Here is a 27,768-nt window from a genome sequence, read left to right on the forward strand (position 1 = left end):
GATGATCTTTTGAGGTCCCTTCCAGCCCCTGACATTCTGTGATTCATTAGTGGCTACTTTTAGCAGTTAATGAGCAGGGACAAGGCCATGATCTCCTGGTGCCCATATTGTTGGGGGCTGTCTTTGCAGACCTCTATACTCATGGTTTGCTTTGGTTCATTTTAAGTATTTTCTCAGCAATTTTCATAGAAAACAGTGTATGGCTTTTTTTTTTTCTTATATCTTCAAATTTTATATAGTGTTAACTAAACAGTATGACATAAATGTGGTATGTATTGCTTTGGTTCATGGGCTGGTAATTAATTATCCGGTATTAACAGGGTACTTGTACATATAAAACGGCCTTTCATGCCAAGCTGGATTGACTGGACTCAAGGTGCTCTTTGTCACGGTTTGTGCTCATGATTTTCTGTGTTCCTTTTTATTAGATTAGCTACAATTGACTCCAGAATCACGTTTTATCATGTTTTCGTAAATGCCTCTCTTGCCAGTTTTGTGGCTAAAACCAAGGCACTTTAATGACCATGTGCTTTTCCCTTCCTGTTTTTTCCCCTCATTTCATTTCTGGCATCTTAGTGCAACAGGGGCCCATGGACTCTTCCACCTCATTTAATTTTCACGATCTGATGTTCAGTTATGATGCCATGGCTTGCAGTAACAATACCTGGGATTTCTAGATAGTCTTCTATCCAAGTCCTGCAGAGGCTCGAGATTGCTTAGTTTCTGATCTATGCAAGATCAAATGGATTCACTATGGATTGCCAAAGGCTTTGTATTTGCATCATCATCCACTTATCTACATACAGGTATTTGTGTTCAGATACATGCTTTTCTTTTTAACTTCTTTAGGTCATTATTTAAAAAAGATCTCAAGTGCACATTCAGTATGGGAAGGACATCTATTAATAGAACAGTAAGTTCCTTATCATAGAGCAATTCTTATGCTTAAGATGAAATGTGTTCTCAGGTGGCCTTCTGGCTTGGAACACTAGAGTGGAAAGACAAATGCCTGTGGTGAGGTTTGTTTGCAGACTGCTGCAGGTGTGCTCTGTCTCCTGTCGTGGCTCAACAACGTTTGATAAGGTTCATAATATAAGAGCTGCCAATCCAAATCCTCAGTGCTGTAAAACTGGTATTGTTGTCAGATGCTCTGCATGTTTCAGAGGTAAGAGCTCAGAGCGTGGAGCGAGTGCTCTCTGAGAGAGCCTGATGACACAGGTGTGCCAGTCTAGGAGATGGTGAGTGCTGAGGGCTCCTTCTGTGCAGCCCATTTTGCACTCCTACTTTCTGTTGAAGATGTTCCCAGGCTCTTGTCATGTAGTTCATGGTTTCAACACTGGTTATTGGCAGATGGGCAGCAATTTGCCATTTATTCTTTCATTCACTTCAGTGTGTCAGTGTTACTTCTTTTTCCTTTCTCCTTTCCCCCAGGGCGAGATGTTTCTGCCATGAAGCTTAACTTCGTTTATGATTTTGTCTAAAAAGTGGAATTGAAATGGTGCTCTAGGTTTCTGGGAACAAAACTCTCTCTTTTTAACATACTTCAGGCCATGAAACACCTAGAAAATATGTGCTAAATGAGGAATTAATTGACTTTGAACGTCGCCACTGATCTCCTTCTGATGCTAGTTAATGGAATTCATTGACACTTCATTGTGACAAATACCATTATCCTAACACGAAATCTAAACATACTCATTTTTGAAAATGTAGGACTGTTACCTGTCCAGGCTCTTAAGAAGCCCAGGGAAGCATAGGAAATGACTGTAGTTTTCAGTAACTGAGGAGAGCAGTTGGATAGATGCAGTTTGTTTGTATGGGGGGAATTTATTGATTTGGACTATCTGATAATAAATAGCCTATGAACAATTCTGCTGGATTTACTGTGACTACTCATGTCCATAAACCAGTGCTTTACTGATTTCTTCAGTTTAAGGACCAGAACTGCATCTTTGTGGGTCTGTTCTTTCTTAGACCCACAGAAAAGCACCTGATGTCTTGGGCCTGAAATTGGAGAGCTTGCAGAAGCAGAAGTCTGACTTACAAAAACTTCCTTGAGCTTTTTTCCCATGCTAAATTCAAAGCAGGTCGTTTACTCATGAGAAAGTTGAAGGAAAAAAAGACAGTGTCTGACTTTTTCCACAGGGGCAAGTTTCCAGCATTTTTGCTCTTGCTTTACTTTGTTGCTTGTCTGTAGATTGCCCACAGGTAGGTAATCTGTAGATTACCTCAAACTTTAATATTTTGAGAGGAGTATTGATTGGAAGTCAGGCCACATGCATTTGCATTCTGTGACTTGGTGACCATAAACTTTAGGGTGGCCTTGTATGCAACCAATATTTGTGATAAATGTGGTCATGTTTTATTCACACCCTTCCTCCATCCCCTTGCAGTGCATGAATATGGACACCAGTGCAGTCTGTACTGCTTACCTTCAAAATTTTATCAGATTGATGGAAAACATCATGGTGAATGGCTGCTTTTTAACAAAATCTGACTTTTGTCTGCATGGACAATTCTCCTGGAATAATCTGAAGTGGCCATTAATGTACTGGTACAACTGCTTATCTGTCTGTCTTTCAGTACCGCCTTGCTCCTTTTTTGATAGTCTTTATTTCTTTGCATAGTTTCCATCTTGTAACGAAAGTGAGCTGAATGTTTTTGTAGTTACTGTGGTGGTAAGGCCATGTTCCTTAACCTTGAAGAGCTTATGGGCTTGCTCGTGTGTTAACTAATGCGTCCAGTGTTTGATTTTTCTTCTCTGCATCTATCTTACTGCTCAGACACACGATTAAGATACCATTTTGCAGGTAGTCTGCTCTAATTGCTCATGGTGTGTATGCAGAGTAATGTGATTTATTTATTTCTTTATTTTAGCCTAACACACTTCTATTGCAGGTGAAGCTGTGCTTGCAGACACTTACTACAACCTAGCTGCAGGATAATAAACTGTTTAAAACACTGTAATTTCATCATGTGTCTGGACCATCAGACTCAAGGCACATAAGCACCACCTGAAAGGAATCATCATTTGAATGTATTGCGTAAACTCAGTATAATTCAAACAAGTACAATCTGTGTGTATGAAGAGGAGATGTGGATGCTTTTAAGAAGGAGCATCTGCTTTATAAATAACGAGCTATGAAAGGCTTCCAAATGTCCCCTCTGTTCATCAAATGTGAATGTGATCTTCTCCTAGGAAGCCATCTGGAGTAGGCACGCTACAGTCACTGCCTTGCTCAGTGTCGTTGTCCTATCTGTGCCTCTGAGTGACTTGTCTCATTACTGTACATTCAATATTAGTGTTTGTTTCATGGATTTGTTTGAATGTCAAGTTTGTTGCCAAGCTTTGGTGCATCATAAAAATATTTTTTGTGCAATGTGCTGGGTTTGGGGATTTTTTTTTTAATCATTTTTTTTTCCTGCCTTCCCCTTAGAAATATTGTGAAAGCAATGAGGAATCTGCGAGCAATACTGCGGACTGTGGAAACAAAAGCTACTCAGACCTTCAGAATGGTAAGAGGAAAGGGAGATGGGAAAGTGGGGTAACCTGCTATGCAGGAAATCTCTCTTTATTAACCAATAGGACAAAAATGTATTTATCCTAACTTGATTGATTGCTGCCTTTTTTTGGTTTTAATTTATGAAGAGAGGTATGAAGTGATGCACTTATAAAGACCTGCCCATGTGAAACCTCTGAGCCTTCAAACCCAGGCATATGGGGGTTACTCTTGGGTTTGTTTTTGTTTTTCAGAGATTTTTCTAGCCCTTGATAGAAATAGATATGTATTTGATTTGACAGTGCTGTCCTCAGGTGATACTGCCTTGTTTAATTTGTCCCTTTTCAGTGTATGCATGCACACCTTTTTGCATTTGAATGTAGAAGCAGTAAGTACCTCTGACTCTTGCAACAAGCAGTGTCTTTTTTGACTCAAGTGGCTCAGGTTCTTCCTGTAAAACTCCTTTCAATATAGTACAGTGCAAAGTGATATTAACATTTTTGTTGGTGTTGGCATTCTGCATCCTGTTAGCCTGAGTGCCTATGGTAAAGAAATCATGGAGAAAGTTAGTTATGTGCCTGTTTAACTTCTTAGACGTCTAACTTGTTTTTCCCTGTCTCCCCTTTAAGAGATCTTGTCCTGAAGTTACTCGGGAGGTGACAAGGTCAACAGCATGTAGGGTCTTGAACATGAATGAAAACTCTGCAGCCCTAAAAGCATTGATGTTGATAAAACTAGAATGTTTTTGTGCTTGGTTCAGATTCTTATTTTGTGTAATTCTGAAAAAGTTTGACAAGGGAAGTAAGCATGAGTTTGCACAGCATTTTGGAGATGGAGAGTACCAGCTTCCAATGGATGGACTCTATGTCTTACTCACATGCAAACTCAAAACTAAAATGAAAGTGTGAGCAGGAAGGGTATTGTGGGTGATCTCTTGCCTAGGTTCATCACATCTATGTATTTTGGAACTTCTGTTCTGGAAATGAATCTTGTTACCTTGGGGTCATCTTCTGTGCCTAACTGAGAATATAGATGCGTGTAGAAGTTTATGCAGAGAATTAGAAGAGATGACTTAGATGATTGTCACTCTCAAATGATTGCATTCTTTTGCAAATTGAGATCAGGATTCAGGGGATTTTTCTTGCTCACCATTTTGCTGAAATGAGTTTACCAGTCTGCTATTCCTATACCATTACAGAACATGGCACTCAAAATGCTCCTGTCCCTATATAACTAGGTAGAACTGTGCCACACCCCAGGGGAATTTATCCCTAAGGGGAAATACTAAGATGTTCATGCAGTGTTTTTTCCTGGGATTTCCATTTCACTGGAAGTTGCATTTTCATTTTCTTACTTTTAAAGAGCTGTCAAGAGGGCAAAGGGAGGAACGTGCTTAATTAAACAAATTTTTCAAGCATGAAAGTGAAACACATGATTTTTTTCTAATTTGTGGGATCACAGTGTTCTTCAAGCATAATGATGCTTTTTTTAGCCAAAGGCAGTAATAACATAAATCAGAGCCTTGGCCTGTTCTGGTTTGTTTGGTCTTATTCAAAACAAGAGAGAAGCTAATTTACACAGCTACTGTACTGGATATTAAAATCAAAGACACTAAAAGTATTTGGTGCTTGCCTTCTGAAAGGCTTATCACAAACTGTACTACTACTTCTGTGTGAACCAGTAGAGATCTTTCTGTTGCTCGCGTATTATTTTCCCCTCCCCTCTAAGACTGTAGGAAAAAAATATAGGAGAGTTGGCTCCTCAGGGTAAAACTGACTAAATAATTACACACTGAGATGATAAAATGATACTGGCTAATGTCACAGGGCCCTAGGCCATCTTGCTCATGGTTACTTGCTATAAAAAGCATAGAAAAGCCTCATTAGAAACAGAAGGCTTTCTATAACTTGTTAGTAGGCAGGCATAGAAGGTCTTGGGGTTTCCAGGGAGTGGTATGTGATGATACTTCTTTGAGGCACCATTGTACATCCCGGTCGCTTTGCCATTTGCTAGGTGCATCGAGGAAACCTCCCTTTCTGGTGTTTAAGAAACAGCGCGTGCTACTGTGGTTGCATTTCAACAGTGAATTCACAGGTGATGAAGTGGATGTAGATAAAAACTTTGCATCAAAATAAATTACTTTTCTGAATCTGATAACAGGAACTTCAACCTCAGTATGATTTATTTGGTCGTATAGGTGTCATACCGCAAGTGAAGTAATGCTTTGTTTTATCCATCTTAGCTATACTGGTATTTTAAGGAAAATGAGTCATGGTGGCCTCATAACACATCTCAAAGTATAAATTGCATATGAATTACAAATATAGTAGTCAGAAAAGTTCCAAAATAGTATTTGCAAGTATTGGGACAGAAGGGCTGAAGTTCCAGCCTGCCTCTGTTCTGTGCAGCGTGCTTTGCGCTTAGAGTGCTGTGCTGCTTAGGATTCACAGAAGATCCCACCCATTTTGACATCTCTGTGCTTGTTTGTGTGTTCAGCTACTTACAGTGCAAAAAAAGAGATTTGTTGGGTGGGGGACAATGACAAATGCCAGAGAGAGTTTTGCAAAGACAAGTTAACTTGCCCCCTTTTGGACCCAGCTTGTCAGCTATAGGTATGAATAGGAAAGCAAGTATTTGAGGGTCCTTGGCCACTTGATGGTCAAAAAAATACATGGGATGTTGCTGTCTCAATAAAAAGTTCCTAACTCTATTCTCTCCTCCCTCCGTTAATGCAACAAAAAGAGAGAAGTGGTACCAAGATGAAGCTATAAAAGGCTGCAGGAAGAGTGATATTAACAGCTAACGGGTTGATCTTTTAAACCTAATATGAAAGCAGCCTCTGAGATGAGGCTTGCTTACAAAACTCTGAGGCTGAGAACACAGTGGAGTGTCATACTCTAGTGTCTACGTGGCAATCAGTTGCCTTCGTTCACCAAAGCATCCCTTGCTGTCAGACCTTTTTGATACTTTTTTCCTGCAGCATTGCAACAAGACTACGTAAATGCAGAAGGCCACCCTTTTACAGAGGAGGGAAGAAACTCCAGTGCTATAGACTTTTTGGTAGCTGTTCTGACTACTTTAGCTTTCTGAAAAGTGGTGCTGTCATGTTGTTGGTACATCTTATTCCCAGGGTGGAAAATGAGGAGGGATGAACCTGCTGAAGAGGACTTTACTGATACGTCTTTTTTTGTACTGTTCGCTGATCTCTAGACTGTAGCCAGACAACTAGCCCAAGTACTTCTCCATTCCCTCAGTGAAGACTGTTACTGGAGCCCTTTATCTGATCCGCTTCCTGAGTTCATGAACAAGGAAGATCAGTCTTATGTTAGCAATCTTCTTTGTCGGAGGCCTGAGCTATATACAGAAGAGAAGTAAGCATTCTTTTTTATTTCGGTTTATTGGCAAGATAAAGGAGAGTGTTTAAACACTCTTTGGTACTGCTAATTACATGACTGATTTGTGTAGCAGTTTTGTGTGTTCTTGTTTTTTACTTCCCATCAAAAAGCCTGCTGGAAAATAAAACGTTAAACCTTGAGTATTTAATTTTTTTTTTCCCCAGGAAGGAAGAAAATCCAACCAAATAGCTGTCTTTGCTATGAAATGGAAATAATCTATTTATAGTTCAGTATATCTCATTTAGGATGTATCACAGAGCTTTTAATTGTGTGAACCTGCAAAAGAAGGTATTGCTTAGCAAATGAATTATGCATGAGATGTTTCAAGTTACTGCTTCTCTTGTGAAATGAGAAAGAGACTGACAGGATAACTCTTGACCTTCCTCAGAAAAATGTCTTCTATCTTTCAGTGTGTACTGCCCTCAAGACAACGTAGAAGAGGCTCTTCTCCTCCTCTTAATCAGTGAATCCATGGTAAGCCAAAAATGAGTTTGTAATACTAATAGCACAACGGAGTATCTAGCATTTCCATGTCGAGTCTTCTGGTTGCTTTTGTTTACAGAATCTTCCCTAGATAAACAGAAGCAAGGATTCAGCTGCTGAGAAGGAAATGCTGTTTATTCTTTTATTAGTGACCCCACTTTTCTTCAATGAAATGCCAGTGAAGGATTTGGGGAATTGTCAAGAAGAGGAAGTGGCTGCATCCACTGTAGCTGCATGCAGGTTCTGACATCCAGATACGTTGTCAGTAGACAGACGTTTCCATTTGAAACATCCATGTGGATTTATGGATCAAGAATGAGAGGAAGGGAGCCTTATTTAAAGCCAGGCGTGATGGTGGTGCCCACTGATTGGCATTTGCAGGATACAATATCCTGCTTGCATTCCTTAGTCTGCAGGGATACTGTTTTAGCCGTTTCAGTCCTGAGTGATCTTTGGCAGTTCCTGATGCTGTTGGTACAGGGAGTTTTGTCATATGCAGAAACCTCCACAATGAACTACAATGAAATAGTTAGATTTCTTCTATTTATAACATCAGTTACTTTAAACAGTCCCTTTAAGAGGAAGGGGAAGAGATGGAGAAAAACTGCATGGAAAACTGCATGGTAACCTTTAATCATTTTCGTGTTCTAAGAAGATGCAAACATACAGAAAATGTGTAAGGAATGTTTTCTGAAAACATATAAGGGAAGTTGCTTTGCTTTAAATACTGGGTGGTCACTTGTAACTCAGAGTTAGACTTGAAAACCTTGAACCTCAATGGCCCTGTTAGGAAATTTTAAACAGCTTTCAAAAAAGCTGAAAAGAGATACTGTGGAAACTTGAGGTTTTCTTTGGTTCTTCTGGCTCAAGTCCTTCCCCCTTCCTGCAAACTTCTTCTGAATAAGGCAATTTAATATTGTTTCCCTTTAAAATTTGGGGAAAGATTAGAGACACAACAACCCAAAAATATTAAATTGACTTAATCACATGCATCGTACATCTGAGTGTTACTATACTTTGTGCGTTTTAGTGCTTTCTAGATTAAACCTGTACAGTATGTTTGGTTTGTGTTTTTCAAGGTTTTTTTAATAGTCAAAGGTCTTCTCATCCTTGGAAATAGAGACTCTAGAAGGGAGGACTTGTAGAACGCCGCATACACTTCTACTAAAATGAGATTTCCTGTCAGCCTGGCTTGTCAGAGGTGATCCAGTAGCGTGGAGCAGTGACGATACTGGCTGCTTCAGTCTTTTTGGGACTGGGCTTGCAGTCAGAAAAGTCTTGTGGGACCGTGAACTCTATAACCTTCTTCACACCTGGGGGAGTGCAAAGTTACCTGTTTTATCCAGTAGCATGTAAAATGGCAAACTGGTCTTGTAACTAAGTTCTGGATGAAGCATTGTGGAAATGCTGTTGATGGGAGCTGGGCTGCTGTGCTGACCTCAAGGTTAAATAAGTAAGCTTATGTTTAAGTGCTGTTTTCTGTATCATAGAATTGCCAGGGTTGGAAGGGACCTTAAAGATCATCTAGTTCCAACCCTCCTACCATGGGCAGCGACATCTCCCACTAGATCAGGCTGCTCAGAGCCCCATCCAACCTGGCCTTAAAAACTTCCAGCGACGGGGCTTCCACCACCTCTCTGGGCAACCTGTGCCAGTGTCTCACCACCCTCATGGGGAAGAACTTTTTCCTAACGTCCAATCTGAACCGATCCATCTCTAGCTTCAGTCCATTCCCTCTAGTCCTACCGCTACTCGACATCCTAAAAAGCCCCTCACCAGCTTTCTTGAGATACTGGAAGGCCACAATAAGATCTCCTCGGAGCCTTCTTTTCTGCAGACTGAACTACCCCAACTCTCTCAGTCTGTCTTCATAAGAGAGGAACTTTCTAGAGGTAGATGCAAGGCATTTTGATCTGCTGTGTATAAAGTACTTACGTATTCAAAGATCCTGTAGTAGAGCATTACAGGAACCATAACTGTCTTCCCCTTTTTTGGGGAAACGAAGCATCTGAGCCTTCCTTTTGCAATAGCAATAGGCTAATAGAAACCACAGGAATGGGCTTCCTGAGTGAAGGAACAGAGGGAGAAATCTGATTCTTATGTATGTTTGCAGTCCAGAAATATTTGCCTGTAGTTTTACTGTTAAGGTACTAAGAAGGGGAAATTTTTGTTTTATTTATGACATGAGACATCTTTTCCATGACCGCTTTGTTGTAGGCTAGTGAGTTTTCTCATGTACAGGTTTGTTGTTTGTTTGAAGTTTTTTGTTTTATTTTTTTAAAACTTGCTGAAGCTCATGGAAAATGAGTTAACAAGAAGCAGATTTCCACTGGCGGTGTCCCTAATGATAAAAAGTTAACAACTGAATAAAACATTTTCTTTCCTGGAGAGAGTGTCAGCAGAAAGCAATAATGACATGTTTCTGTAGGCCAGTAAGCAACATAGCTGGTGTTCCTAGATTTTGGCTGGATTAGATGTTCTTTCAGTATTTACAATTAAGAACCCCTTAAAACAAATCAGGAGCACACAATTAGGTTGGCTTGCTGGGAGCTCTCCGGCTTCTCTGACACTTTGATTGCTCTGTCAGAGCAAAACTCGCCAGAACAGTGCTTTTCCTGCCTGATTTTTAAAGAGACAAAAACCATGCCATTATAACTCTTTTGCAGGACTGTAAAGCTGAACACCTGCTCCACATGCCTGTTCTGACTTCTGTCACTCCAAAATGAGCTCAAGGGGGACAAAACTGAGGGGAAGAGGGACTAAAGAATTGTCAGCATGTGGAGGGAACAGGGAAAAAATGTACTGAGGAGGAGCATAAATCACCAGAGAATCTTAAATATGTGATAAATTTGTTGAAAAGGACACATGTAGACTTTTCAAGATGTATACATCTGGAACACCTGTTTGTCTGGTTTTTTTTTCCCCTAAGCCTTACAGAGAGGGAGTAGATCAGTGCCAGGTAGTTTGCTACTGAAATTCACTCTGCTTTTCTGTTTATCTTGTGTTCCTGAAGTGAAGCTAACATGTACTTCATCAGAATCTGTGCAACTCTCCAGAAGATGTTACAAGGCTTCTAAGAACTGTTCTTGCAAGGAATAAAGGGAGAAATCACCTTTAAGGTGTTGTGAGCTAGGCCCTCCATTCTGGCAAGCCTCCTCTGACTCTTAGAGGTGCTGGGTTCTGGCTTGTGATGCTGCTCCAGCAGCATCTTCTTATCCCTTTACCTCGCATTGGAAGGGAGGCATTTTATATATTCTAGTGGGATGAAATGCAAATATCTTCAAAAGGGGTAATTAAGGGTTCCTTCAGTATTTCACTCACTCTGCTTCTGAGCCTAAATATGTGAAAGTTTTTCAGATGGCCAAATAATGCGGTGGCCTCTTTCATTGCTTTGAAGATGCTTCTGTGTGTGAAAACTTGGGGGCTGTTTCCTCATGGCGCTGTCCTGAGTTCGCCTCCTGTATTCTTTCTGACCCATTGAAAATGGAAACCTGTTCTCATAAGCTAAGGTATCTTGTCAAACAATGAATAGCAGCCCGGTTGTTTAGTTCAGCAAGTGCTTTTCCTCTGCACCAGCTGTTATTTAGTCAGGATGGTTGGCTGTAGAGTTGTCATGAAGGAATCTAGTGAAACGAATCAGGCAGCCTGAAGACTGCCATAGTCAGGGCTGTCTTTATGGGGGTTTGTGGCCTCCTGGCTAAATCCTCATTCCTTCTGCATAGGCTGAGTTATGGTATGAATTACAGGCTGTGTTTGTGAGAGGAGGAAAACGCTCTCCTTCAGGCTAGGGGGAGGGCCAGCTGGTGACAGCCCTTACAAGCTGAGGCTGTGGTAGAATGATGTGTTCCTATCACATGTTGGAAAAAATGGACTGGCCTATTTTTAAACCCCTAGTCCTCTTTCTTACTGCATTTAACCCATTAAAACCAGTAGCACAGTGTTTGTGGGGGAAACTGAGGGCATACCACAGCTTTCTGCAGTGCAGTTTCTCTGCGTCACGCTACCAGTGGGAATGGCACTGGTTCTGCCATCAGGGACTCCGGTGCTTTGTGCCGTGGGGTGTGGGCAGGGGAGGTTTGGCAGGACTAACCTCTTAGCTCTAGTTTTGTTTATTTTAATGATCATTCTCAGGAGTATTCTGAGTTGACTGCACTACCCCTTAAAGTTAAGGAGAAGTTTCTCAGAGCCAGGAATGGAACACTTTCTATTACTTTGTGTTTACTTTTGAGGTGGAAAAAAAAGAAAAAAAAACAAGAAAGTTCTTTGTTTACCCTTAAAAGCCTTCCCTTCTTGAATGTGAGGTCCAACATACAGTCTAAAATTCCTTTAGTCAGTCTTGGCAATGCTTGCTCTTACAACTGGGGGTTCTGGCTGATGCAGTTCACCAAACATACCAGGTAACGGATTATTTATTTTAGCTCCGTATTCAGTTCACTCGTACTGGAAATGAAGCTTCTTGTATCCAAAACTAATAAATTCTGTCTCTGTGTAGAAAAGATTAGAAATGTCATCTCCATCTTATCTCTGATTTGAATCCCTAAAGGCGATTTGACCTTGGAGAGCCTGAGAGCACAGAGCAGATGGTGAGGGAGGAAGTAAGATACTGGGACTTGTCCTGTTCATTTTACTGTTGAGAGCAAACTCGTGGCTGTGAGCATGCCTTTAATGGAAGAAGATTAAATCCATGTATTTTTAAGCACAGTCATAATTAAAACCCATTAGCTCTACAGTTCCAAGCTTCATAAAATAATGCTGTCTGACAAATGGATTGGTGAAGAAGAATCTCGTGTTGCTTTTGTAGGATTGTTTTTGGTTTTTTTTAATGACACCAGACTTGATGATGATAAAACAGCTTGATGACCATGATGAATATTTTCTTGAGGGCTATTAGTCTATGGCAGCTGAAAGAGACAACTTGGGACAGGACTGCCTGCTCTGGTCGTTCCTGCCAAATCGTGATTGTGCACTTAAAATAGCAAATCTGTCTCTTTAACTGATCTGCAAGACAAAGCTCTGTGTTAAGGACCTGTAAAGATGGATCCAAGGATATTTCTAGTGGGAAACATACCACCTGTGTTAATTGCTTCTTGAATAAAGGATTCTAATGTGAGTTGCTGGAGACAGGGTAGAGAGCTTTTTTTTTTTTTTTTTCCTTTACCGTAGGAAGTCTTTCATTTCCAAACTTGCATGGAGGATGCGAGATAGCTTTCTAAATGTGAATTACTGATAGCAAATATGTGACTTTGTTGCCCAAGACAATATCTGTAAACAAACTTCATTATTTGCTCCTTCTCTCTTTCTTTTGTGTAGGGTTGCTGGGCTGTTTTGGCAGGGGGTGAGGGGAAGCATGTCTGTCGTGATTTCCGTGAGATTTCCAGAATTAGTTCTGCTGCGGTACAAGATGTTAAAATATACCTGGTGAAAGTTAAGGTATATCTGTATGGTTATATTTAATAACCAATTATAATGGGCTGTCTTGCTGAGACATCTGAATGGGCTACCAGTAATTTGTGATCCGTTGCTTATCAGAAATGAGACAGATGCCACATAGCTCACAAGGCAATAGGTTTTCAGTTACTCTACTTCAGGTCTGAAGTGGAGCAAGTTGTGGTATCTCTGTAAGAGGAGTTCTGCTAGTGGCTGTGGGTATGGAATTTCCTGCCTGTTTGACCCACTTCCCATTTTCACAGCAGCTTTGCAGTCAGCCCTGAATATTTTCTTTGTATATATTAGCCAGGGGAACCTTCAAATGCTGTGGGGAGATAATCAGTAACTTGGGTGAAAAGTTGGTAGCCTCTTCCCTATGAATGGATCCTTGTCACTGAAAGAATTCATTCATTTTGTTGGCAGTTCAGGGAAAACAACCAGAATGGAGACCCAAAGGATACGGGCTAAATACTTCCCAGCCTTCAACAGTAGAAGCATCAATGGCATGATTTCACAGGCTTGTTGTCAATCTTGCACACATAGCATTTGTTTTTCTCTCTTAATGCTAGTATTGAATCACACCAATTACATTATTACAGTACACTGTGTAAAACATGCTGCCGTTCTGTACAGATGGGTTGCAGTGGATCTGGCAATTATGTCTATTATGAAAAGACACAAGTTGAACATTAGAATGCCCATGAATTAGGGGGCAGGCAGCAGGCACTCATTAAAGATTTTAATTGCTTGCTTTCTCCTCTTTGAAAAAAAGCAGGGGGAGCCATGTTTCAAAGTGAGCAATTAAAGGATACTTCATAGCTAATTGCTGTGAGAAGGAGCTGCTATGTGGAATATGCTCTATTGTGATTCATGCGATTGCTTGACGTTTTATTAAGAAGCACATCTTTGTGCTCCGATGAAATTTGATTTTCGGCAGCATAACTGCATGCGTAATAACTGCTGAAGTAATGGCTATTTGGATTTTCTGTGGCTCTTTTCTTTTTCACGTGTAATAAGCATGCCGTAAGTAAGCTGCAATTATCAGGGTCACTGATGTACAGAAATCCTCTGTGGCTAAGTGGTTTATCTAGTTTGAGAGTAAGTCTATTGTATGTGTGGCTAGGAAGGCACAAGCTGTCTGTAGCTCAGCAGGGTCATGAGTTAAATTGCAGATCCCTAGAAAGGCAGATCTCTTCCCTGCTGCCAGAGCCTGCAGAGGTCTAAAGACCTGTAGGGCCATATCGATGAGGCTTGGAGCCAGACCTAAAAAGCTCTGGTGAACTCCAGCCAGTTCTGTGCCCAGTCAGGTTGAACACCCGAGTTGGGCTTCAAGCGTGGTACGGAGACATCACAGTGCCTGAGCACTGGGTCAACTCAGCAGCACCAGCCTGTGCTGGAGCCTCTTGGGTGTGTGTGGCCTGCAGAGGGTGTGTCCCCAGGCTGTGGAAAAGGAGCGCTCAGTCTGGGCTGACTACAGGATGTGTCTTAGCTCCCCAAATAGGATTGGTGTCATCTCGGAGATGCCTGCACGGATAGCCATCTCTAATGCATCCCAAAATGTGCATATATGTTGCTCCATTACCTAGAAGTACCTCAAGTAAAGAGGCATTGACTGTATGTTTTCGCTCTCTCTAATGCCAGTGGCGCTGACTCCTGATGGTGACACACCTGTTGGAGCATTAGCGACCTTCGCTGTCCCACACAGCAGCCTTGAACAGAGGTGACTCATCATCTCTCTCCATCCTGCTTGTGTGCTGTGTGGCACGTCTGTGTGACAGTGGGAACTGCGGAAAGGAAGAATCATGCTGGGGGTGTTGAGGATGTATTTGTATCTATGTTTTTTTGTTGCTTATAGTGGAGGAGAAGTAATGCAATAGGACAAGTTAACACTTGTTGTTCAAGTTATTGATGTGCTATTCGAAGATCCATGTTTTACAGAGAACCCTTTTTCCATTTGTGTTCAGGAAAATTAGTGGTCTGAAAGAACAGAAACACAAGTGTTGAAAAATATCGGCGAAATGGCTTAGAATTTATGCATTTTCAAGTGCACAATGAAATAGCACTCTGTACATTTCACCAAATAAAATTCCCCATCCAACAGAATCAGTTGGAATCAGAATCAGAAACAAACTATTTTGTACTTGTACTTAACAGTGACTGTCGGGATTTCTCACTGCCAAACTGAAGTTTACAAAAGCATGAACAAAAGTAAAGACAAAGGAATTGACAAGTTTGCTAACCGTGCTTGGGGTCACAGCCCCCTTCCTTCTGTGGGAGACAGGCCAGAGAAAGATACCAATTTCCCTGAGTGGGTTTCAAGGAACAATGACTCACATTCCCTTCTCCTCCTTCCTGTATGTAACACTGCAGCAGTAAATGATACCTTCAGCCTTGGGATGATGGTTTATGTTACTGAATTAGACACACTCGATGTTCTCGCTACTCTTCAGTCAGTTTGTAAGGTCCACACCTTTTGGTTTTGGTTAGGTTTGTTTGGTGTGTTTTTGTTGTTTTTGGTTTTGTGGGTTTTTTTTATAACTGTAATAATGCAGGAACTTCTTGATTATTTTGAGCAGCTGGAATTAGCAATTGGAAATATGCTCAGTATTAAAAAATTTGTTGGGGTAGAAATGACAATGAATTTGCTCAGTAGCAACTTTTATGCATGCAAGTATAGAGAATGATAGACTGCAGAGACGTTTTATGGCTTTGAAATGTGAAAGCTTCAACAAAATAAGCAGGTTTATGACCTTCTTGGAAAGAATATTAGTCATGCCTCTGCATATGCTGGTATTAATTGTTGTCTGCTTAGGTAAAGTACAATATGTACAGTATGTTCAGTATGACTGTAATTTTAGAATGTTGCATCCTTGTAATATGTCTCATTAAAAAGCAGGATTTAGGCATGTTCTTCCCTCTAGTACCAATATCTTAATGATTCTATATCTGCTAGCTGACATTCATAAGGAATCGCTCCAATTAATTTTCTATCTGTGCTAATGCATCAGCTTAAAAATCTTAGTTTAGTACTAGATGGATACACAAAGAGGCATCAGGTTATAACTGCCTCTAGGCTGATGAAGAGATTACAGAGCATGGGTGTGCTATCTCAGTAGCTATTTTCTACAAACAATTGCCATAACAATGCAACCGGTGCAGAAAAAAAGTTAATGGTATTGTATATACGTAGGAGGATTCACCTGGCAATAAGGATCGTTCTGCATATGCTTTATGTTTAACTCTCTGAAGTAGCGATCTCAGAATTGTTCTGTATATGTGTTTAACTCTTTTTTCTTTTCTTGTAAAGTAGCAGTTTGGGGTTAAATCCAAATGGATCTTAAACATCTGTTTGAGGTTTTTTTATTCTTATTTGTTTAGTTCTAATAAATGTAGACAAGCTATGCTTCCCTGCTCCTTTTCCAGGATTTTCTCTGAAGCTGGTTTTATTCTATCATGCAACCTGTTGTTCTGAACTATTTTTTCTAAATCACAGATTGCATCTTTTGCAGTAATATAAAAACGAGACATACTTTTGAGGCTGCAAGAGTCAGTGTAAGTTTTTATGCAAACACTAGACTGAGTCTGACCTGTCAGTTTGCCTTTAACTGCAGTCACTGTTTAGCTCTTGGTTGTGATTGTGTTAGTTGTCAGTAACTGTTTGCTGTCTCGGCTGGAGGTTGTGATGGAGTGTGTTGGAACTGGGGCATTACACGGATAATACCATGATGAAACAGCTGCAGCTTAATCATAATGAAATATGCGTAGGATTTAAGGGTGGCATATTCTGGAAATTTTTATTACACTTAATTCCCATGTTTAACATGTTTAGGAAAAAATATCCCTGCAATTATAAAGAAATAGATGTAAGATTATAGCAGTAAGTATTATAAAATAAATCTTGTCACTTTCCTACTTCAGGGAGGGAACGTTTTGTTTGTCTTTGCCTCAGGTGAAACTGCTGGCAATCTTCTTAATTTTTCTGATCTTTTAGATGTCTAGACCTGAATGTCTGCTGTTGCATCCCTTGCAGCTGAGGAGCCCAGGGCAGCATAACTGTGCTATTAGTCAGTGCTAGGGCTCAGTGGCATCCAGCACTGTCTCTCTCGGAGAAACAGTGAGGTCCTCTGCGTTCGGAAAACAGAGGGGCTTTTCTGTTTACTCTGGGGCTGAAATCTCCTTCTTTGTGCTCAGGAAACAGAGGGGGCTGGGATCTTGAGATAAATCTGATTCTATGGCATATGGTATTTTGAGACATCCTTGTAAATTGCTAGACTGAACATATTCTGTCAAAAGTAATGTTCCCTTTTGATCTATACTGAGCAATTCACTGATAGATTATGCAAAATAAACATTTATAAGATTATTGTAAAAAAAATTTGGTATTGCATTGTCCAGACTTCTGATTGCATTAAACTGGTGACTGGCAAATCTGATTACTAAGGCAGCCTGCTCAAATTAAAAAATAACAAGTGAGTAGCAGAAAAGAACAACAGAACCACAGGCTACTGAGAAGAAATCAAGTGCTGACACACAAGATAAAATATCAGCCATGGAAGCAGTTATCACTGTTGCCAGCAACTGAAGTCATAAGTAATGTGGTTTTAGGATGGCCGTGAATTTCTAATAATTGAGAAAATGGGATGTCGTAGGTCTTCTTCCTAATGCTCTAATTCTGTGAAACAAAATCAGCTGAGGTATTCCTAGCAATTCCTTTCTGTTCATACAGCTATCTTCATGTGGATAAAAAGTAACCCTATGAAAACCTCTTCCTTATGTTGTGGTGAGTTAAATATTTTAAAAAAAGTGCTAAGGATAATGGGTGGAACTTTCTATGGAGGAGTCGGTTCCCTCTTGCTCTTTCAGGGTCTGATGGTTCATTTTTGTCTGTGCCCAGGCAAACCGGGACGCAGTGATTAGCCGAGCCCCAGACCAGCAGGATGACCGAGCAGTCAGCCTCCGGGATGCTTCTGCAGTCTACGACCTCCTCAGCATCACGCTGGGCAGAAGAGGGCAGTACGTCATGCTTTCTGAGGTACTACCTCCTGGCCGCTGCGGAACTGCCACTTGAAGTGTGCAAGCAAAGCCCCTTTGCACGGTAGTTTGTTGGGGAAGGTGAAAATGAAGAACACTAATTGGCAGTTAGTAGAAATGGCTACAGATCTATGTCAGTGCAGGCCAGAAATGCACACAGACCTGTTTAAGACATTAAAGTAATTTACATGTAGGCACTTGAACAAAGTGGCTGTCATTTGACATGATGGTGTATGCTAGTAAGCCCTGTTAACTGATGATGAAGAAAATGATGTCATAAAAAAATCACCTGGGCCCTGGGCAACAACAGATTGTTTCTCCTGATTTGATTACTGAGCTAAGCAGCAGTTTTGGCAAAAACCAAAAAACAACTCTCCCAAAAAAAACACCCCACCCTGATATGTCTCCCAACATCTATTTCACAGTGCTTGGAGAGAGCCATGAAGTTTGCATTTGATGAATTTCACCTCTGGTACCAGCTTGCCTTGTCCATGGTGGCCTGTGGAAAGGTAAGGGTCAAACCAAAAGACTTAGAAAGGACACTCTGCCAGAGGAAAATGTGCATCTGGCTTACTTGTTTGAATGTTCAGAGTCATACATTTTGTGGGAGTAAGTGCCATCAGACAGCTATGTGGAAGGACATAGACTCTGATTGCACTGTGTGTTTAGGTGTGTGCATTTGGTATTGAGTTTAAGGTCTGGTTTCTCCATCTGATCAAGGAAATGTTAATGCTTTTTCATAGAGAGCTTACAAAGTTTAATAATTTTGAAGTGCTTAGTGCAAAATATACTGTAGAAAAAGAGATGATGTGTGAATGTTTGGGTAGATGTATTTTCTAGCATTTATTCTTTTTTTAAATTAATGTAGTATTTGTTAAAGTATTATTTAACCACTGGGATGTCTGAAGTCTGATTGCAAAAGGTAGGCAGTGGCAGTAGGAGCTTTTCTTTGTTAGCCTTAAAAGAGTTAGTTTTTTCAGGAAATGTGGTTGATACACAATTTAGCCCGTTTTTTCTGGGTGTCCTCACCTATACTTTTAGGTGTGAGCAAATTAATGCTGTGCCACTGGTAGACCACTTAGTGTGATCCTATATTCCATGCCCATGGAGTGTAGGGAATCTATGTAGAACGGGGTAGAGACCAACTAGTAATTATCTGCCAAGTGAGAACTACTACTGGCCTTTTATGGCTATAACATGAGTTGGAAACAGTGACTTTGGTGTGGAAATGGGAAATGAATATACAGTGGTATGGTTTTGCAGAGAAGTTGTCATCTTGTGATGGCTGTAAAGCTTGGGAGATGTCTGAACGGATTCCTTTGCTTCTGTGAGCATAGACAAAGCCTTACCTTGGAAGACTGTTACGCATTATGCTTCAAAAATTTGGTAGAACAACAAGTGAAAGTCTAATAAACATCATCAAAGACGTCTAAGAGTATAGTTAGCAGGACTGTGGAAAGATTGAAAGAATTATTTTTTTTAATTTTATGTTTCTAAAACCCTTAAAAGGGAGGGGGGAAAAAAGTCCAAGAGAAATAAGTTTTCAAGAGCTCTTGGAAGAAGGAAGGGGTTAATCTTGTCTATGACAGATAGGACAAGACATGATGGCTGCAGTTGCAGCAATGTAAGTTCATGTTTCCTAGTAAGAGGCAATAAAACTAAGGATAGTGGTACCCTGGAAAAAGATTGTCCGTGGAGGTTGTGTGGAGCCTGTGCCTCTGGGGATCTGTGGAAAACCCAGAGGCAAATTGTCAGTCAGTAGTGACCCTGCTGTGAGGCACCAGGGATGTACTTGGTGGGACCTTGCAAACTCTGACCCTGTTCTGGGACTCCACAGTATTGGCTAGATCTGTTAAAATCAAGAGACAACATCAGAACTTCGACAGCGTGTTAGATCAGCAGGGAGCTCAAGGGATGTGTTAGGTGAGAAAGAGGCTTACCTATTCCTGCAGGAGTTAGGTACAAGTATTTCAAAATCCATTTCTAAGTATGGAAACGATGGCTAGACTGATGGTGCTAATATGTTAATGCTGGCCTATGTTGGGTGGGGGGCATACAAGTCTGGTTCAGTTCCTTTCCTCTTGGCATTCAGCTGGAGTTAGCGCGTTGCTGCCCTCTGTGCCTTTGCAAATCCCCAGGATACCTGATCTGTTGATACTGAAGACAACAATGACTAGGCAGGCCATGTTGGAAAGGCTCTGTGTCTTCCTGGAAACACAGGACTGGGAGCTTTATTGGTTTTACAGGTTGTGTAACTTGTTTCTCAAGAGCAGACAGCACTGTAGCTCTAGTAATCTGCTGGAAAGCAAATCTAGATGTGTACTGCTAGTGGTTGAGAGAGTAACTGTGATTCAATCTTAGGTTAGTATGGGGGAGGGAAATGGAACCTGATCTTTAGCTTCTAACAGTTTGCATGAGAAGTGTGCTTGTCCTTGCATGTCTGCATACCTCTTCACCTTCCCCAGAAGTTACTGAATACTTGGTAAATAAGAAGAGAAAAAAAAAAAAGGCAGTGTGAGTATCTGTATCCTCTATAACTCTCCTATCTTTTCAGGTTTTCAAGTAGGTCGTCTTTTTGCCTGTACTTTAAATATTTACAAGGTAAAATGGCCTGATCTTGCCTATTGATGCAAGAGCTCTAAATGTTCTGAGCCCTGTATGGGGCAGAGGGAATTCCCTTACCCAACAATCCCATCTGTGCAGTATTTCACTTTTAATCCCAAAGTATTCCATGAGGATTCCTGTCATATACTCTGCAGTGCGTCGTCCTGCTAATGGGAGATGTGGCATACATTGTTATACTGCTTCACAGCTTGACAGCGGGACAGAGTTCATTTAAAAGTAAGTGCTCCAGTGTAGCAGAAAGAACTGATGAGAAAACAGTGTGGGCTGTCTAGACTGCAGAATGCAGAGTACACTTGAGCTTTTATAGGTAAAAAATCTATTTTCACCTGTCTCAGTCACAGCCGATTCCTTCTCATTTCTTTGTAACAAAGTCTCACATCCTGTGGTTACTGGTTCTGCAGTACAACAAAAATCATGCTCATAAATCCTGGGTAAGACAGGAACAGTTTTATTAACCTGTAAATGCTGGAAACTTTTTTTTTTTAAGGATTTGCAAACTCTGACTTTCTTACGTGCTGTGAAATCCTATCTTGCCCTCTGTTGTGCACTGCATTTGGCTAGTGTTACTTTTATTTTGTATCTTTATAATCAGGTTAAGTAAATCAAGTTAAATTTCCAACTATCTTCTTCCTCTGCCAGACAAAATTGCCGAGTGGTGACTGCCATTTTTTGTAAGTGATCAGTCTGAATCTCAAGCCAGCTACCTAGGCTCATTACTGTGTAAGCAGCCTTGAGTTTATGCATTATTCTAAAAAGCATGTGTCTTTACAAAAACAGACACATCACTTCAGTAAGTTCTTATTGAGCAAGCGAGACCTTAGGGCTTAATAAAACAGTGAATTAAAAAAGCTCAGGGAAGCATAACCTTCCTGTCTGTCTTCTGTCCACCTAAGTGGTAGAAACAATGGAGTGATAGCGATTTCACTTTCCTGTGCTATTCAACAACTTACATAATGAGAAAGATAGTGTGGTCTGGTTGGTTTTTAACCCATTCTTGGGAATGCATGTATACCAAGCTGTATGTTTTCTGAAAGAGGAACATGTTTATTTAAATTATTAAAATCTGCCTTGAAATTGGAAATACTTTTATGGACAATTTTAGGTGAAATGCTGGGAAATCCTAGACAATGACAAAGTCATAGTGACTGATGTCCTGTGTCACCAAGTGCAGTCCTGGATAGGCAAGAAAGAGGTTTAAATCAGTGTAATGCTTCACCGTGGTTCTTCTGAATGGGTACTAGGAAACCGAGTGCTGCATTTCTCACAGCTGCTGGTAATGACCTTTGTGATGTGGCAATACTGCAGCTGAAGGCTGAGTGGGCACAGAAGCTCCCTGGCTCAGCTAGCAGGCATACACAGGCTGGAGCCTGAGTGGCAAGTGGTGTGATAGCTGGGCACCATCTGGCAGAGTCCTCGGGCAACAAGATGAGCCACTGTTCTGCTGCCAGAGTAAAACGAGTGCAGTAGGTTGCATCTGCTTGTCTCGAGATTTTAGAAAAGTGACCTGTATTCAGCAGACTGGGCAAAGGAAGGACCAAACTCTTATTTACAGAGTGGAGAAGACTATGGAGTCGTCACAGTAGTGGAGAGAGACAGCTGTTTGAGGCAGACTTATTCTCTGCTGCTGCTTTTCAACTAAACAGTTTCCACTGGAAGTTGTGGAGATTGCCAGCACACAGCACTCCTGCAGCCTAGGCTACCTCTACTAACATACCTGGAGTTGGAAGCAAAACTGTAATAGTGTCTAGATGATGTATTACAAGGAGAAGGGATGTGAAATAGAATCCTTGTGTACTTGCAAACATTTCCCAGGCCTCAGACCAGGTGGATCAGTTTGTGTTCTCTTGTTCTGATTTCTGTCCCCTTCCACACTTAATGACCTCACGTGGGACCCAGCCTGGGTGTTCCAAAGTGTTACAGGAGCTTTTTGGGAGTAGAGACTCAGAAGCATATGGTAAGATTGGGCTCTAGTGTAAATTGACAGTACTTTAGAAAGTTTTCTAAATCTGTTATGTCTTTTTTTTTCCCCTGTCATACTACTTAAGGGAGAGATAAATTGATAAAATATATCCCTTGAATAATGTGGGGTAATATTGATGCTTTCTTCTGCCGACCAAGGAGACAAGACTTGTCGTTAGTGACAATGATGTGCTATTTTCCAAAGGGTAGCAAGAGAGGGATTCTTCAAGGATGGCTGCAAAATTATTCTGTGAACACAATAGTCTACTTAGTCTAGAAGTGCAGCAGTCTTACACTGATCTCATGTCCAGTGGATGTTGTTCATTATTATTAGCGTATGAAGTATATAAACCCATTTGTGTGCTCATATTTAATGTTTCTGCCCCCTCCCCCTCCCCAAACCCACAACATGACTTGTTTAGGAATTAAAAGCTTTAGAAATAGGTGTTCCTTGAGAGGAGGAGTGGGAAGTGGTCTCAGGCCATCTGAGGGAAGTCTAGAGCATCTGCTAGGAGAGGATAATCTGCTTTTACCTGTCACCCTGTATACTCATTTAAGGGATAAGTGCAGCAAAAAGTGCGTAAAGGGTTAGCTCAGGAGCAATTGAGTACAGAAGGGGAATGTTGTGGTTCAAGCTGACTGGAATAAAAATCATGCGGTCTTCAGCTCACTCCTCCCTCAGCCCCATTTCCAAAGTGATGTGGAGGGAGACAATTCAACTAAAAATGCTCAAGGGCTTGAGATTAAGGATAGGGAGGATAATAATCTATCACTTAAGATGACTGGTAAAGAACTAGAGCAACTTGTGGAGAAAAACATAGATTTAATTCAGCACCACCATTTAAGAAGTAGGATAGTGAGAGGATTACATCAAAAAATATGACCTGATCTTAAATACAATTCACACACTCCCACCCCTCCCATCTTCCCGGCTATGTCCTTCCCCTCATCAGCAGAGGAGTTGAGCAGTGCAGTCCATCTGGCCATTACTCGTTGTTGGCAGCTCCTCCTTGAGAAAGAGGGCTGCTCGCAGTCTCTCCTTCCTGCTGCATGGTGTCCACCTCACAGGAGACAATCCTCTTCCTCCTCCGGAGTCCCTCAGGGCCATGGATCGTTTCAGGCACGTCCTCCCGTGATGCTTGGTCTCTCTCCCCTCTCACATGGGCCTCTGCACGTACCGACACATCCTGGATGTGTCCTCAACGGGCAGGCAATCGCCTTCCTGCCATCTCAACCACTACGAGCATCAGGGAAAGGTCCTATTCCGGCAGCCTTCTCCTCTCCTTCTCCTCTGGGTCTCTTCTGCCTCTCTTTCTTCTCAGGGTAATGTTCCTTTGTTCTCCTCTCACCTCTCCCTGGTTCAAAAGAAAAACTCCTCAAAGTTAAAGACAGGACAGCTCAAAACAAGATGAAACCAAAAGAGAGAGAAAGAACAATGGGGTCACCTCTTAAATACTTTGATGGCGGAGGCACTGATTGGCCTGGCCTTGGCCAGAGGCAGGTCCAACTCCTGCCTGAGAGTGTGGGAGGCTCTCGAAATTTCACATGAGTCTACCCCTACTTTTACAAAAGAAACCCACCAGACTCAAACCTACAACAGGAAAGAGCCTCTGTGAGAGCCCAGTGGAGCTGGAAGCACTTATCTGGAGGACGGGGCTATATGCTCACAGATTTTGTGCTGAGGTTGCTGATGGCAGTTACATGTTCCTGGGGTGCCTGGCACGCAGCTGTCCAGCCTTTCTCATCCACTGTTGCCAGAACACCATCAGCCCAGTGCTTGCCTTCAGGGCAGCAATCACACAAAACGTCTGCAGTCTGCATCGTTGCTGATCCTCCCCCAACCTCTGCTAGCCTATGCTGAGGACACCATAGGGTGTCACCGTTGCCATATAGATAAGATAGACTGGCAGTAGCGGGATTTAAGTTCCAAGCATGGTACCTTGCAAAACCAGGCAGACGAAGCTGCTTTGAACTACACAACATGCTCCTCTCTGCTCTCCTTCCTTATGTTTGTTCATCTGTAAGGCAAAGAAGAGTCATGTGTGTCTACTTGAATAGTGTTCTTAATAGCATGACGCTTCAGGAGGTGTCTGGTGTTACACAAAGGGAAGTAATCACATTCTTCTTGTCATTCAGCTGCGTTTCTGGGTGAGTAGGCTCCAGCTCTTCCCAGAGCCAACCTTGCAGCGTCACTGTGCCCCCTTTGGATGCTCAGTGGTTGGAGATACTGCAGCCCTGCCCAGAGCTTGTGGTGGGAGCATTTTTAGGGTTTTGAAACTAGTCTGACACAGACATAAACTCCGATTTTGGAGCCCTCTGCAAGTTGCTGATACATACTGGCCATAGCGAAATAATGACAAGCTAATGGCTGAGCTGCTCATAGCTGTGTTGCACTCAAAAAAAGGGAATGCTTCCCCTTATTTAAGCAGTGTGGCAAAAGCAGATGTCTCCAACAGCTTCAAAGAGCTTCAAGTTTGACTCAGCCATGCCTGTACTGCCAACGTACAGCTTTCCAGAAGGTTAGAAGGAAAGTTATAAATATATTTGATACATAATTCTGCAGCAACGGCAGATGAATTCTATGATTTAGGCTGTTCCTTCTGTTGGTTCCCTTGCAAAAGCTTAGGCTGGTTGCTAGGCAACTGGCATAAAAAGAGTACATTTCTCTTTGCATTGCAGGCAGGAACCTTGGGAGCAGCAGAGGCCTCGAATGGCTCCTTAAATAGCATTGCTGAGGAATGAAAGTTAAAATATTGAACATTCATTGGTTAAAGATCCTGTTACAAAGCTCAGCTATCTAGGGGGCATTCAGTAGTTTGATTTCCTTTGGTGCAAAAGAAAGATTAGAAGGGGGTGTGCCTGTGTACTGTAGATAGTACAAAAAAATGGAAATTTCTGAAGATGCCTGACTGTTGAGCAGAATACCTAGGTGGGCTATATAATTGCTTTTCAGGCTTAACTCTCTTTTCTTGACAGAAACTGTGAAGTGGGGCATTTGTCACTTTAGCAGGGACAAATTTATGCTTATAGGTTTTAGAATTTAAGAGGTACTTGTAAAAGTGAATATTTGAAGCTGCTTAACTCTATTGCTATAATTTGCTAAATGCAAGGTAAAAGAAAAAGAGAAGAAATGGTCCCTGTGTTGAGGGAAGTAAATGTCTTGGGGGAATACTGTTCATGCTGAGGGATTAGCAGAAATCTAGAAATTCAGTGGAAAGCTAATGCCAGAAGAACTAATTCCAGAGTTCTCAGTTGCCGGCTTGCTCTCTCATCTTCCTGTATTGGTTCAAGGTCATTTATAGGTAGATGTCTGTGAATCCCAGCATACAGGGAATACTAATTCTTGCATAATGAGGAAAGATTTCCCCCCTTTCCCACAATTCCCTTGAAATAGTACAGTTTTTAAAATCAGACAGGATGATGCTAGAATTAAAGCAGTACTAGTTGTGGATATTCATTTGTATACTAAACTGCCAGGTATATTGGGGTTGAGGCTGTCTACCAAAACTACTGCCTTGAGATGCATTTTTCCCTCTGGCTGGAAAGTATCACCAAAGAAGCAGAAAACATAGAAAGGTTGTTGGAACCTTTGCAAGGGAAGAGCAACCGTTTATGGTGTGTCAAGTCTGCCTGGCCTGATTTACTGTCTGGAAATTCTTCTTCCATTTACTTACATTTGTGGTTTCTTTATCTTGTAAATATGAAACAAATCTCTGACGTCCTTTTGTTGCTTTGGTATGGTGGGAAAGAAGAGGAGATGAAAGAACAAAAATTGTGTTGGAGTGAGCTGGGAAAACCAGCATTTGGAGAGCATCTCTCTATTTACCGTAGTTGTTGGCAAGATCTCCTGAGCCTCTTGGAAACAGTAAGAAAGAGAATTAAATGTAGACTATTCTTCATTCTGTGCTGCTCACATGCAAGCATCTTTGAGGCGTATGCTTGCATGCTGCATTATATAATTAGTAAATGGGGAACAGAAGTTGTGTTTTGTGTTTGAGTAGTTTTTCCTTTACATTTTACTCCCTTATAGGATATGGCTGCTCTGATTACTTAGGGGAAGGTGCCATCTCCACTGTTCTCTTTCCCCATCGCTCTCTTGTGATTTCTCACTGCAGATCAAGAAGTGCCCCCCAACAGTGGGTGCAGTACGTACAGCTCTTTCAGAAGTCTATATCAAAAGTAGTCATTTGTCAGTATTTCTTGATACTTCCTAGAAATTGCCTTTCCTAATTTTCTTAAATTATTGTGGACTGTATTTGTGATCTCTGGAGAAGAAAAATGTTGTGTGCAAGTAGATTAGGTGAGGAAGAAGTTGACAGAGCAAACCACTTTCCTATAGATTCTCGATTTAAATGTGGAACAGTCATGCCATGTCCTTCCCTGTCTCCATCGCAAAAAACCACAAAGTTGTTGGTATGTGAAGGGTGGAGATGCCTAACTGAGGTAATTGAAGTTCTTAAGTCCTTTACACAGTTCACCTTTTTTTATTTTTTTTTTCCTTACGGCTGAACATTCCCATTTAAATAATGTTTTCACTCCATAGCCTGATTTGAGCCTGTTCTTTGGTCATAACAAAGGGAGGAGGGTCATGAATCTCCTTAAACCTGATGAGGATCCCAATGCTGGGAAGTCCTACATTAGACCTCCCATAAACAAAGTTGAAACCCCCATGAGGCAGCTATTGGCAAGCTTGCCATTTCTTTAAACCATGTCTGTCTTTTTCTCAGTGAGAGGCCAAATGAGACCCAGAGGCAAATCCCTGGCTTTCTGAAATCCTTGGGAACTGGTTCCAGTGCAGTCTGTGTAATCCAGCAATTAGCAAGGCAAACAGAAAGAACTTAAATGCTGGCTTGAATTTTGATGTGAGCCACTCCAAAGCTTGGAATTATGAGTAGGAAGTGTGTACTCACTTGAAGTTCAAGCTCTGCTCTTCTCAAAACATGCCTCACCAATAAATCTAATTACTATTGTCTTGCAGTGAATCTCACAAACAATGCGCTTGGCTGCCTGGTCCACCCACACTAAGTGAAAGAATATGTACATTTTAATTATTAGATTATTTCAGTGTTACATAAACACTGTTTCATATTAAATATTTTTACAAACCAATGACATCTGTATTTGATACTAAGTGGATGATAGTTATTCCCTGCCTATTAATGTCTGTAATTAATATCTTTAAAACACCCTGATATTATATGTCACACAGTCTCCCCTAAGTGAGGTCACTGTGGGAGTGGGATGTTCTTTTGTTCTGTTTTCTTTTTCGTCATCTATCTATAATTTCTGCTGAGTAAAGTTTTTAAAGGTGAAATTATATAGGCATCTTGAATTTTTACAATTGAATT

The 27,768-nt window shown here is 41.2% G+C and overlaps 1 protein-coding gene across 1 annotated transcript in view; it reads left to right on the forward strand.

Moving 5' to 3' along the window:
- Positions 1-27,768, forward strand: part of LOC104270849 (tetratricopeptide repeat protein 7A-like) — a gene marked incomplete at its 5' end in the record, with an annotated part of 79,195 nt that overhangs the window by 20,754 nt on the left and 30,673 nt on the right. The window contains 5 exons of the mRNA XM_009865325.1: positions 3,438-3,516; positions 6,711-6,871; positions 7,306-7,369; positions 17,700-17,837; positions 18,262-18,345. Coding sequence (XP_009863627.1) covers positions 3,438-3,516; positions 6,711-6,871; positions 7,306-7,369; positions 17,700-17,837; positions 18,262-18,345 — 526 coding nt within the window. The remainder of the gene's footprint in view (positions 1-3,437; positions 3,517-6,710; positions 6,872-7,305; positions 7,370-17,699; positions 17,838-18,261; positions 18,346-27,768) is intronic.

Source organism: Apaloderma vittatum, unplaced genomic scaffold, assembly GCF_000703405.1.
Source record: "Apaloderma vittatum isolate BGI_N311 unplaced genomic scaffold, ASM70340v1 scaffold7892, whole genome shotgun sequence".
Lineage (NCBI taxonomy): Eukaryota > Metazoa > Chordata > Aves > Trogoniformes > Trogonidae > Apaloderma > Apaloderma vittatum.